Here is a 13,244-nt window from a genome sequence, read left to right on the forward strand (position 1 = left end):
AATACTTAGTTTTGTCCTCAGTTCCAGAAAGCTTCAGAGAGGGAAATAAATATCTTTTGTTTCCATAACAAATCCCTTTCAACCACATCTGAGATTATGTTAATGAGGTGACATTTGGAAAGTCCCAGATAAATTTAAGGATGGGGGCTGGTTGCCAGGGAAACCAGCCCTGATTAGAAGGTTGAAACCTTCAGCACTCTCCCTCTGTACAGGGCTAGGATTTGAAAGCAGCCTTACTCCTGCATTACCAACCCTACAATGTGCTATAGCATTTTTGTTTTTTTAAAGCAAGCTCTATGGGGCACCTGGGTGGCTCAGCGGTTGAGGGTCTGCCTTTGGCTCAGGGCATGATCCTGGGGTCCTGGGATTGAGTCCCATATCAAGCACCCCTCAGGGAGCCTGCTCTCCCTCTGCCTGTGTCTCTGCCTCTCTCTGTGTGTCTCTCATGAATAAATAAAATCTTAAAAATTAAAAAGCAAGCTCAATGTGGAACTTGAACTCACGACCCCTCCAGTGCAATTCAATGTTATGTAAAAAATGTAGGAGATAAAATTGTGTGTACGCATGACACAAATGTTAGATAAAAATATACAAAGCAGAATTCTCTTAGCAGGAAGTGGTGAAAAATATCTTGAAAAAGAGTTTGTTTATAAGGAAGGGAAACAGAATCGTGAAAAAAAATAAGTTTGGAATACGTATGTGACAGAGATTTGTTATAAACAATTATGGTTGAAGGGGCACCTGGGTGGCTCAGTGGTTGAGCATCTGCCTTTGGCTCAGGGCGTGATCCCGGGGTCCTGGAATCAAGTCTTACATCGTGCTCTCCATGAGGAGCCTCTTTCTCCCTCTGCCTGTGTCTCTGCCTCCCTCTCTGTGTCTTTCATGAATAAATAAATATAATCTTTAAAAAAATTATGGTTGAAGCCAAGGGGTGGGGGAAATTCCTATTTTCTCCTAATGATCCTATTAATTACCATTAAAGGGAAATTTCTTCCACCTCTCAGAATTATCAGAAAAAAGGTACCTTCCACAACTGCAACCCGACTCAAGTAAAGAAATGCGAAATACAGTTGACTCTTAAACATATGTGTTAGGGATACCGATCCCTGACACACAGACAATTGAAAATTCTAGTATAACTTTTGATTCCCCCAAAACTTAGCTACTAATAGCCTACTCTTGACCAATAGCCTTACTGATAACATAAACAGTCGATTAACAATATTTTATATGTTATTTGTTTTATATACTGTGTATTTACAATAAAGTAAGCTAGAGAAGAGAAAATCATGAGAGAAAATACATTTACAGCACTATATCACATTTATCAAAAACAATCCATGTTTAAGTGGACCTGGGCAGTTCAAATCCATGTTGTCCAATATTTTATTGATGAGAAGACCAGACTCTACCATCCACCGGTACAACTCCTCTGTTAGGTGATATAAATATATTGAAGCTCACTGTATTAGGTTAAGCCATAAACTAGCTGACTTAAAACAGAAATTCATTCTGTTACAGTTCCGCATGCCAGAAATCCAAAGTCAAGGCATTGGGAAGGCTTTGCCCCCTCGAAGACTCTAGGGAAAAATCCTTCCTTATTTCTTCCAGAACCTGGTGACTGTGGGTTGTCTGGGCTTGTGCTATGTAACTCCAGTTTTTGCCTTCTCCCCTTTTCCCCTGTGTCTTTCTCCTAGAAGGACACTAGAGCCCACCTACATAATCTAAGATTATCTCATTTTGAGATTCTTGACTTCATTATATCTGCAAAGGCTGTTTTCCCAAATAAAGTCACATTCCTTCACCAATTGCAGGGTTTAAGATATATACGTATCATGTTGTAGGCCACTATTCAACCTGCCACATCATTCCTATGTGTGGCCTGCCCCTTTTTCCTCTCAGGCCAGCCTGCTAAATGATGGAAAAATTAAGTTATTATTAATCTGAATGGGACTATTTTAAATTAAGATGTGAATTTTAATCTCCAGGGTAACCATTATGAAAATAACTTAAAAACATAGAGCAAAGGAAACAACTAGAGAATTAAAAGTGTATTAAAAAATACACAGTTAAGGAAGTAACGAAGGGAGAGGGGAACCAGAAATACATAATAGCAAAATGGCATGTGTAAATCCTACTTGATCAATAACTAGATGTACGTAGACTTCACACTCCAAGGAGAAAGGCAGAAAGTAAAAGTATGGATGAGAGGAAAAAAGATCTAACACTAGTCTGCCTGCAAAAGATACACTTCATATTCAAAGACACAAATAGTTTGAAAGAAAATGGATGGAAGAAGGTGTTTCATGCAAGTAGTAACTAAAAGAGAGCAGGGGTGGCTATACATCTGTAAGCTAAATAGATTTTAAGACAAAAATTGTTACTAGAGACAGAGGGCATTTTATAATGATAAAAGGGTGACTCCATCAGGAAGATGTAATGATTATGGACATATATGCAGAGGCCCAAAATGTACAGAGCAAAATTCACGGTATTGAAGGGAAAAGAAAACACAATGTAACAATAGTTGGAGACTTCAATGCCCATATTCAATAATGGATAGAAAGATTGGGCAGACGATCAACAAGATCAACAAGGAAATAGAAGACTTGGGACGCCTGGGTGGCTCAGCGGTTGAGCATCTGCCTTCGGCTCAGGGTGTGATCCCAGGGTCCTGGGATCAAGTCCCACATCGGGCTCCCCGCAGGGAGCCTGCTTCTCCTTCTGCCTATGTCTCTGCCTCTCTGTGTGTGTGTCTGTCATGAATAAATAAATAACATCTTTTAAAAAAGAAACGAAACTTGGGCCTCTGTAGGATATTTGGCTCAGAACTAGCTTCAGCGCTCCCTAGTGGCCATATCTGTGAACCACAAGTAGAATCATTGGACTTGACAACTTCCTGGCTGACGACAGCCCCACCTCCTGGGTCCAAAAGTAGATGGTCATCTGGAAAAGGAGGATCCCGTTCCCTGTCCTGAGGGAACAACTCCCAATCAGAAGCAATGTTCACAGCATATACCTAGAGCCCCCCACATGTTGCTCAGAGCAAACAGTCCTCTGCTCGGCTCCGCACAGGCTGCTGCTAGGCGTACATTGCCATAGGTGAGGACCCCTCTGGGATTTAGGCCCTGCTGATTGTCGCTGCTCCTAGGCGGAGATGATAGTGCTCCTTCACGTACACTAGGTGTTCAGTCTTCACAAAATTAACTCTGAGAATAAGGGCCTGCCTTTCCGAGATGGCCTGTTAGGGCCAGGGCTCAGTCTGGAGCCAGAGCCTGAGGGTCCTGGCTAACCTCACACTGAGGCTGGATGGGGCTGAGACTGTCCTCAAAAAACAGGCCTTTCCTCCATCCTAGAGGAAATATCTGTCCCCTACTGGAGGTCTGTGGGCCTGAGGCCCCTTCAGGGTATCTCCTGCTGTCACCTGCACCGCTGCCCACCTAGCAACTCTGTAGAAGTCTCCCACCCTCCCAAGCCAACCCCCACCACAGACCCATCTGCCACCACCTCCTCCTTCAGATCAGCACTGCCATCTCCCTGTCTTTGCACTTGGTGCTCTGCCCTTCATTTCCTTCCTGGAAAACTTCCAGTCATCCTTCAAGTCCCAGGTCAGGCATTGAGGTTCCAGCTCAATGAGGCACCCCATGTTGGATGCACAGGGGGTGATCCTTGAAGTGGGTGAATGAATAGCAACAATGGGCACTTAGGCAGTGGTAAAGTTAGAATGAAGTCATTTGGTCTCAGCTAGGAAGGGTTCTCAGTGGCTTAGGACTCATTGAACCCAATGGAATTAGAGCCGAGAGAGGTGCCATCTTGTGAGACCTAGGTGTGGTATGAAATCACTACAGTGACAATAGGCCAGCTCTCCCACTTTGTGGTATAACTGAGGTCAGAGGCAAGAAACATGCTTTAAGTGATCCATGGAGGACGATTCCAGCTCAGCCATTTCAGGACTGTAGCCTTTACCTACATATAGGACAGTAACCCTTTAATGCATGGGGTAGATAGCTATGAGGGGGCTCCAAGGACCCCCTGCCTCCTGATTTCCACTCAATGTATAGTCCTCTTGGGTGTGGTGAGCTGGATCTAGTCACTTGCATCTAATGGGGAGAATATGGCAAAAGTGATAGGATATCACATCTGAGATTAAGTTATAAAATAACTTGACTTCTGCCTTGCACATTCTCTGGCTCTTCCTGCTTACCTCTCTGATGAAGTCAGCTGCCACACTGTGAGCTGCTCCATGGAAAGGCCCGTGTGGTAAGCAACTAAGAGTGGCCTCTGGTCAATATATTGCCCATGAGCAAGTGAACCCTGTCAACAACCATAGAAATGACCTTGGAAGTAGATCCTCCCCTAGTCAAGCCTTAGGATAACTGTAGCCCAGCTGACACCTTGACTGTGGCCTTGTGAGAGCCGCTGAGGTAGAGGGCTCAGCTAAGCTGGAGCTCATCTACTGGCTCTCAGATTGTGTGGTGGACACAATGTTGTTTGCAACCACTACATTCTGGAGTAATTTGTCACACAGCAATAGGGAGCCAATACACCACAGGGTCGTGTAGCCCAAAGGAGCAAGGGGTAAGGCTTGGCAGGTGGCCCAGATGGGGCCATGGTTTCTTCGAGCATCAGCAGCAAGATACAGATGCAACTCCAGCAATAACTCACAGTGGACTCTCGTTTTTATTTATTCATTTTGTAAAATACAAAAGTGTGACATGGTACAACAATCTCATCAAAAGAAAACAGAACACACAGAGGAGGGGCTGGATTTCTTCCCTGGCCCCTACTCTCTCAGAAAGGCACAAATATGTGAGGCTTGGGTTCAGGGGACTCCTGACCTGAAACCAATCTGCTGCTCAGAAGACCAGGCCCCTCTGTGAACAGGAAGAGGGATCCTTTCCTCACACCTGCACTTCGGAGTATGGGTTAAACAAATGGAGGCCACAGGAAAGTATGTGATTCAGGCCAAGTCTGGGTCTGTTCTGGGTCCATATTATCAGCACCCTGTGGAGGAGGACCAATCACTCCAACCAGAACATGGTGGCTGAATAATCCTGGAGACGGTGCATCTGGGACAGCACAGATGCCAGCACAGGATCATTGCCACCCCCATTCTTGCTCTGGAAGCCTCAGATTTAAAAGAATGGCTGGACTCAAGCTGGAGCATTCCAGATGCTCTTCAAAATGGGGACAACTGTGCCCTCCAAATCTTCCCCTTGCTGAGGGGCCAGCCTTGCAGTTAAGTGTGGGGTAGGTAGTTTGGAATAGAGCTGCGCCTTATCCTGCAGTGGGAAAAATTCTGCAAATAATCTAACCTGCCTGAGCCACTAATGGCAGTCCTTTTTTCCCAGTTAACTAGGACTGAGTTTTCTCTGTAATTTTGGGACAGGAAGCAGAAGGGTTAGTTGGGAAACCATAAAGGCTCAGATGTGTTAGCCACCACCTAGAGCAGGATAGATGGGAAGTGCAAGAGTTTGAAATATTCACTTTTTCCCTCTTAAAAAAAGACCTAACATTTGTAATGTAATAACAAAATTATTATAATTTCTTTTAAATAACCCACAGACACCCATGACGCTTCCAAATTTACAGAACAAAAAAGCATTCAAGAACTTGGTAGAAAACGATTTGTAGCTGGTTCCTCCCAGGAGCTGGCCCTCAATGGCAGGCTCAGTTCACCTCCAGAACCTCCGTCTCCGGGAGGCCAAACTTGGTCTTGTGCTTGTCGAAGAGCTTCACCAGGGCCTCCACGTACATGGCGTGATACAGGTCTATGTCCTGCTGGGTTGGGTGCTCCAGCTTGGGGATGGTGATAGGCTCACCCACTGAAGAATGGGGCAGAGGCCTCTGGTTAGTCAGTCCCCTTGGTCCACCATCTCTGAGACTTTGCCATGATGTTGATGGCAGTGACCCAGCGCTACGTGCCAACCATGTGCCAGGAACTGTGCCAAATATGCTCTATCTCAGGTGGTCCCCTGCTAGAGGAGGACCCAGGGCATGGAAAGGACCTGCCCCATGCCCTTTGGCCACTAAGCAGCAGGCGGGATCAACAGGGTTCCCTCACCTGTCACATGGGATCCTTCCTTGTAGGGCTTTGCTGGGGATTCTGACATCACATGGCATGCTTTGAAAAGTGTGGTGAGGGAGGAGGAGCACAACATTCATACATCCATGCACTGCTTTATTTTCTGCATCCCCACACCCAACTCATCCCAAAGCCCTGGCAAAGACATTTTGGAAATTTCTCCCCAGTTCATGTCCTTTCCTTCCATTGCCGCGGCCATTCCCTCAGTCCCTAGCAGCTGCCACAGAGGCGTCTGCACCTGTCTTGGGGATTCATTCTTACCCTCCTAGCCCATTTGCTACCCAGCAGCCCCAAGAATCACTATAAAGTGCAGGTCTGAACCTCTCCTTCCCAAAACCCTCAAGCAGCTCTCCATTCTTAGGCGAAGAGCAGACTCATTCCCACTGCCCACAGGAGCCTATCCCTCTCCAGCCACACCTGCGCATGGAAATGTCCCTGCTGCCTAAGAGCGACGGGGCCTGGCACAGGATTTGTGTGTAACAATAGCAGAGAGTGAGTCTGAGTCTGTCCCTAGGGTTCAGGAAATTAGTCTTTGTAAAAATACAAAGCAAAATACCTGATGCTGATAACTCAAAGTATCTGTGTGAGCTTTGACCCTGAAAGTCCATGCCTGGCAGCGTTCACACTTCTGTGTGATCTCTGGCTCATGAACCACACACACACACACACATAAACACACACACACTCAGAACAACAAAGCTGAAAAACAACCACAGCTGGTTTTCACTATACTTCTCAGAGCCTTATGCTCCAGTCATGTTGATGTTTTTCTTTCTGTTCCTCAAAAATCTATACAATTTTGCTGTGGACAGTTCACTCAGGCTAATGTTTCTGACAAATCTCTCCTCCTCCTCTCTTTTGCTAGATAATTCCTATTCAGCTAGAGGTGTAAGAGTCGCCTCTGCCCTGAGTTCACTACAACCCTCCGGAGTGAGCACCTTGCACATTCCCCTCACACCCCCTCATGATCTTTGCTTGATGACTGGTCTTCCTGGTCTTCCCTGATAGACTCCTGGGTTCTGCAAACACAGACCGCCGAGTCTCGTTTTCTCACCTGGCACTGCTTGGCTCATAGTAATGGAACAAATTCCCTACCGCCCACTCCCCACCCCCACTAGCCATTCCTTTGGCACCCAAACATGTCCACATCCACATGGTTTAGGGCATGGATGTCAGAAATAGATAGCCTAGACGTGAATCCTCATTCTCCCACAAACTAGCAGTGGGGCACCTTGAGGTCAGGGGCCCAGGCTGGGGATGCTCACCCACGGTGGTGATGGGCTTGGAGTAGGGCACCAGCCCCCAAGTGTCAGAGGAGAAGAGGCCTCGGCCATGGAAGATGCATGGGGCAAAGCCAATGTACTTCTGGAACTTCTTCTGGACCCATCGGCCCCAGGAGCCTTCCTCAAAGATCACTTGCTTGTACACTTCATTCTCCCCGAAGGAGTAGGTGGGAACCAGGTCAGCTCTGAAAGAGAGAAGCCATGGTCTGCCAATCCTAATTGCAGGCCTTTTGCTCTCCTAGCAACATAACATGTTTTGACCTGAGGGTGCACCGTCCTGCACCGGAGCCTGGCCTCTCAGCCCATCTGCGAGGGCCCAGGACGCACAGGCTGCATTTCTGCTCCACTTAGACACTCAGGCTACACTTGAGCAAACTTGGTCTGGCTCTGACCTCCAACCTCTCCTTGCCTACAGGAGGGCAGACTCTCATCCATGCCTTTCTGGGGTCTGGGCCTTGTGTCCAGGAACCAAGGAGCCTTTGTTTGGGCCAAATAGCTTTGGAGGGCTGTGCATGCATGTGCACACTGGTGTGTGTGTGTGTGTATGTGTGTGTAGGGAGCACTTACCCATGGCGTAGGGCCAGTTTTACAAAGCCCTTGCGATTGCGCAGGGTGACTGCGTTCTTGCCAGGCATGGAGCTCAGGGACTCGGCTGCACCCCCCACTACGATGATGATGGCATTGCCACTCCCATTCTTTGAAAGCAAGTAGTCTATGGTGTCCCTGTTCACAGGGCAGATGCCTGGCAGGGAGAAGGACACAGAGTCAGGGCTGTTCACAAATGCACCCCCTCCCCCCTGCATAAGGCCAAACATAAACAGAAAGAGCCCTGGACTTGGGCTCCAGACCTAACCCAGCCACTAGAAGTTATATAGTCCTGCATCAGCTATTTCTTTTTCTGAGCCTTGGCTTATTTATCTGTAAAATGGGAATAACGATATGAGGTTGTTTAGGGAACTCGTTCATTTGGCAAACATTCTTTGAGGTCCTAACTCTACCAGGCTGTTGCTAGGTGCTGGGGATCCCAGAGGATCAGGGTGGCAGGGGTCATGGGCGGGAGGATAAGGACAGAGCCATGAATGGTGATTAGGTCATGCAAAGGGCAGCCCAGGGGCCAGGGCAGCCCAGAAAAGGGGTCAGAGGTGGCTTCCTAGGGAAGATACTATCCAAACTGAATCCTAAAGACCATATGGACAGCTCTCCTGCTCAGACCTGATCCACCATGCCTGTGGCACACTGTCTGCCAGCACAGGACCGGCCCGCTGGGGCACGGTGTGTTGGCCTCCGGGCCTTTCTGTCACCTTGCTCAGTGGAGAAGCTCAGACCTGCACAACGGGGCCCAGCAGGGGCAGGCAGGAGTGGATTCTCACCTCCAGACATCAGGTACTCTCTCAGCACCGGCATCCGGAAGTTGCCGGCCAACGTGGCCAGGTAGGGTCGTATGCCAGGGAACTTCTTGCTCACTTCTGTGGCTTCTGTGCTGAAGTTACAGAAGGCACCCAGGCCCATGATGCCATGGGGGTGGTATCCAAAGATGTAGTTCCTGGTGGTCAGCAGGTTGTGTGTCTTCACCAGCTGCAGGGCAAAACTCAGTCAGAGGAAACTGCTGGGAGAGGAGTCCTGGGACACGCCCCACAGATGCTGGACCCTGAGTGACTTTGGACCCGAAGGACCCGAGCGACACTGCACCTGACCCAGGACTCTCGCAATTGCCACTTAGACTGAGAGTCCCCGGGGAATGGAGTGGGAAACTTTCTCTCTCATTCCCATACTTCTACAGGGTGATCTGCACCCTGACAGCCTCCTGCCTGCCCTCCTCCTGGGCCCATTCTCCTCAACCAACCCCGGCCACTCTCAGATGAAGAGGGATGTCCAGGTTTTGTCAAGGTAAAGTCCATGTCCCTTAGTTTGGCCAGAGAAGGGACAGTGCAGCTGGCTTGGATGGAAACTTCCTTGCATGCGGCCAGGCTTGGTTCATGCTCTGCTGTGGGGAGGACGGGGTAAGCAACAGCCCTGTGCCAGCCCTACAGGGGCAGGGGACCAGCTGTATGGCCAGCTATCAACAAAGATGTCCTGGGATGCTCTAAAGAATGATTGGCTTCCTCAGGGGGCTGCTCCCTGCACAGAACATGGTGGAGGTGAAGGGTTCCGAGAGGGATGGAGAGGAAGGCTATTTTGTTCAGAAACATCATTTCTTTTCTGATTAGAAAAATAACAAATAATCATGGAGTGTTTTAAAAATACAGGAAAGTGAAAAGGTGATGCAAAGCACTTGTCCTGTCTTCATCCTGATAAACCCCTCTGACGTGTTGAGTTCTCTTGCTACTCAAATATACACATGCTCTTTTTTTAAAACCACAAAATTGGGACGCCTGGGTGGCTCAGTGGTTGAGTGTCTGCCTTTGGCTCAGGACGTGATCCCAGGATCGGGGGTCGAGTTCTGCATCGGGCTCCTTGTGGGGAGCCTGCTTCTCCCTCTGCTTGTGTCTCTACCTCTCTCTCTCTGTGTCTCTCATGAATAATTAAATAAATCTTTAAAAATAAAAACCACAAAATTAAGGGCATGTGGTTGATATCATTTTTACATAATTTTCTCTTTTTTAAAGATTTTATTATTTATTTATTTGACAGAGAGAGAGAGAGAGAGAGAGCGCACACAAGCAGAAGGAGCTGCAGAGGGAGAGGGAGAAACAGGCTCCCCACTGAGCAGGGAGCCCAATAGCCCAATGTGGGGCTCGATCCTAGGACCCTGGGATCATGACCTGAGCCAAAGGCAGATGTCAACCAACTCAGCCACCCAGGTGCCTCTCATTTTTAACATCATTTTCTACCAAGCCTATCATAACTATTTTTCCTATCACAATCCCTCAGTCACGTGTCTCTTGTGGCTACATTATTCTGTCATGTAGCCATGCAGTGTAATAAAATCATAATCAAATTCTGATTGATAGATCTTTAAAAACCTTCCAAAATTTCCTTCAGAAATAATTCTTCCCTAAGTACCTTCTTTTTGTCCACATATCTGATTATTTGACAAACTTCTAAAGGGAACAATTCCTGGGTCCAAGGGTATGAACATTTTTGGTCTTGTGGGCTGTCCTGCCTCTAGAAGGGTGGCCCTGATATCACCCCCACTGCTGTGCTTAAAAGTACCCTGCACTGGTGCCAGCTGAAGGCAGAGCCATGGGCCCTTGGCAGAATGTCAACAGCCTGTATTTTCCATGATTCTAGATTCGGGAACCCCTGGCTGGGGAAAGGACCTGGTGCTCAATTTGGGGTGCAGGGGTGCTGGTGGCTGACCCTGGGAAACTGAAATCTGAATCTTCAGGTGACAGAGACCCAAGGGCGATGGAGCAGATGGTGGCTGGCACCATTCCCAGCTCTGTAACTGTTGGGATGTGTGTGAGCCAGACCCCCTGAGTTTCACCCCCCATTGCTTGGGCCTTTGGTACTCTTTCTCTCACTTTGCCTTTGGCAAGCACATTAAAGCAGCTCAAAAACCCAACCAGCACTTTGCTGCCTGATACATAAACAAAAAACAGCAGCAGCCTAGGGATGCCTGGGTGGCTCAGTGGTTGAGCATCTGCCTTTGGCTCAGGTCATGATCCTGGGGTCCGGGGATCGAGTCCCGCATAGGGCTCCCTGGGGGAGCCTGCTTCTCCCTCTGTCTGTGTGTCTGCCTCTCTCTATCTCTCATGAGTAAATAAATACAATCTTAAAGAAAAGAAAAAAAAAAAAAAACACAGCAGCAGCCTAAGCCATGACTATTGGGTAGGGGGCAGTGAGGGAGTCTAAAAGGGAGCCCGCAGTTTTACAGGAGCTTTGCCAGGAGACTGTTTTGAGATTTCACCTCCTGAAGAGGTGTACCCACAACACTAGCTTGCAGTAAAGCTAGAACCTGGAGCTGATTTCCACACAGTAGGAATGTGTCAAGGTAAGAGCTAAGGCAGCCAGCACCACACTGGTAATCTCTGGAACCACAGGCTGGGTCTGGAAGTCCAAAGCATAGAATGTGCTGGAAGAGCCCTGATCTAGGCTGGTCCTTTGATGGCAAGGTGGAGATTGAGACCTAGAGAAAGGAGTTGCCACTTCTCAGAGGTCACAGCAAATCCTCCTCCACCTCTAGACTGGGCCACCCAGCATGCTTTTCTCTGAGCCACTGGCATGAAGATGTGTCATCTGGTAGAAGCTTGGCTGGCTCTTTTTCTCTTCTTTTCTCTTTAATTATTTTTTTAGAGAGAAAGCGCATGCAAGCTGGGTGGGGAGGGGCAGAGAGAGGGAGAGAGAGAATCTCAGGCAGGCTTCAAGATGAGTGTGGAACCATATGTGGGGCTTGATCTCACAACTCTGAGATCAGATCTGAGCCAAAATCAAGAGTCAGATGCTCAACCAACTGAGCCACCCAGGGGCTCCCTAGCTGGCTCTTTAAAACACCTCCCCCTCACCTTCACATCTCTGTCTGGTAGGGCATTTGCTAAGTGAGCTGCCTTGGGACACACTGCAAGTTAATGGCCCTTGGGGCAGTCCCCAGAAGAATGCAGGCTGATACAGCTTTGATCTGTCTTCAAGCCAGCCCTCAGGGCTGGACAGAGCATCCATTCTGGAGGGAGAAGGAAGGCACAGCTGATGAAGGCTCTGTTGACATGCTTGCTCTCATGGCAAAGTCTCAGGCCAAGGGACTGCACAGGCCAGGCTCACTGGCTAACATAAGCCTGGGACACATTCCTGGCAAGTCATTCCTCCCACTCCGCCTCCCAGGGCAGGAAGGGTGCTCAGATGGGCTTGTCCTATCTTGGCACCAAACAGACAAAGAAATTCAAAATCAGAGAGGACCAGACTTGCCTGAGCTCACTCAGCATGGCACAGTAATGGAGGAACATGGGAGGAAAACATGGGCCCTGAAGTAGACAGCTTTGGTTCTTATACCAGCCCTGCTACCAACTTGCTTTGGGATCTCAGGACAGTCCCTCTTCTCTGGGCCTTAGTAGGACCATCTGGGAAATGAAGCAGATGGACAGATAGGTATTCTAAGCTCAGAGAACCTTTCCTGATCTCCTCTTCAAAGATCCTGCCTATAACTCAGGGATAGGGGACCTAGGTACTAGCATTCCTCTTTCAGGTACCTGGTGGTATCTGAAATCACATGACTGCTGCTATCACATGAGCCCTTCTGTGCTAGAAGGAATGTTCTTGGGGCTCACTGAGCTGCTCTGGTGGCAAAGAGCTATCCAAAGGAAGCGGGGGAAGTGTGAGCGGATGGTTACAGCTAGAGAGCCTTACATAATCACTGACAAGAGGCCAGGAAAATGGGGAGGGCCAGAAGGGCCACACAGAATACCACAAAGCGTCAGCTCTGACATCAGATCACCAAGACCAAACTCTCCCTGCACAAAAGAGCAGCCTGAGGATCAGGGGCTTGGCCAAGATGACCAATGAGAAAGAGCAGAGCTCAGGCCAAGGCTCCATGCCCTGGCATGCCTCAGGCCCAGGTTGGCTTTGGTCCTGGTGCCTGGGGCCCTCTCAGGGCCAGCTTCACAGGTGCCCTCTGGCTCCAACTCTGACTTCTTGGAACAGAGGTGTGAAAAGGGACACAGAATTTTGCTTGGTTCTTTTGGAAATGTGGAGATCAGAAGAGAAGGGCACCTGCTTATCCCAGCTCTGGTCAATGGTCACTGGGTATCCTGTTGGGTGAAGGGGGCTACTGGACTCAAGGAATCTTCCAGAGGGACAGGCTTCTCTGATCACTGCGGCCTACTCCCTGATGAAAGGGTCCCAACAGAGAGAAGAGGCTATAATCCCTGGCATCCACTCATAATTTATTACTTCTTATCATATGAACTGCTCCATTTTAAAAGTAAGGCTAAAAAAATAAATAA

General features: G+C 48.4%; 1 protein-coding gene across 1 annotated transcript in view; it reads right to left on the reverse strand.

The window, feature by feature from the left end:
* Positions 1–4,661: 4,661 nt before the first annotated feature.
* The window catches only part of DGAT2 (diacylglycerol O-acyltransferase 2), a 36,631-nt gene continuing 28,048 nt past the window's right edge, over positions 4,662–13,244 (reverse strand). Inside the window, exons 6-9 of the mRNA XM_038569341.1 lie at positions 8,739–8,943; positions 7,936–8,110; positions 7,351–7,553; positions 4,662–5,825 (exon numbers count right to left, since the gene is read on the reverse strand). Of these exons, the coding sequence (XP_038425269.1) occupies positions 5,671–5,825; positions 7,351–7,553; positions 7,936–8,110; positions 8,739–8,943 (738 nt within the window). The 3' untranslated portion in view covers positions 4,662–5,670. The remainder of the gene's footprint in view (positions 5,826–7,350; positions 7,554–7,935; positions 8,111–8,738; positions 8,944–13,244) is intronic.

This window comes from Canis lupus, chromosome 21 (assembly GCF_011100685.1).
Source record: "Canis lupus familiaris isolate Mischka breed German Shepherd chromosome 21, alternate assembly UU_Cfam_GSD_1.0, whole genome shotgun sequence".
Classification (NCBI taxonomy): domain Eukaryota; kingdom Metazoa; phylum Chordata; class Mammalia; order Carnivora; family Canidae; genus Canis; species Canis lupus.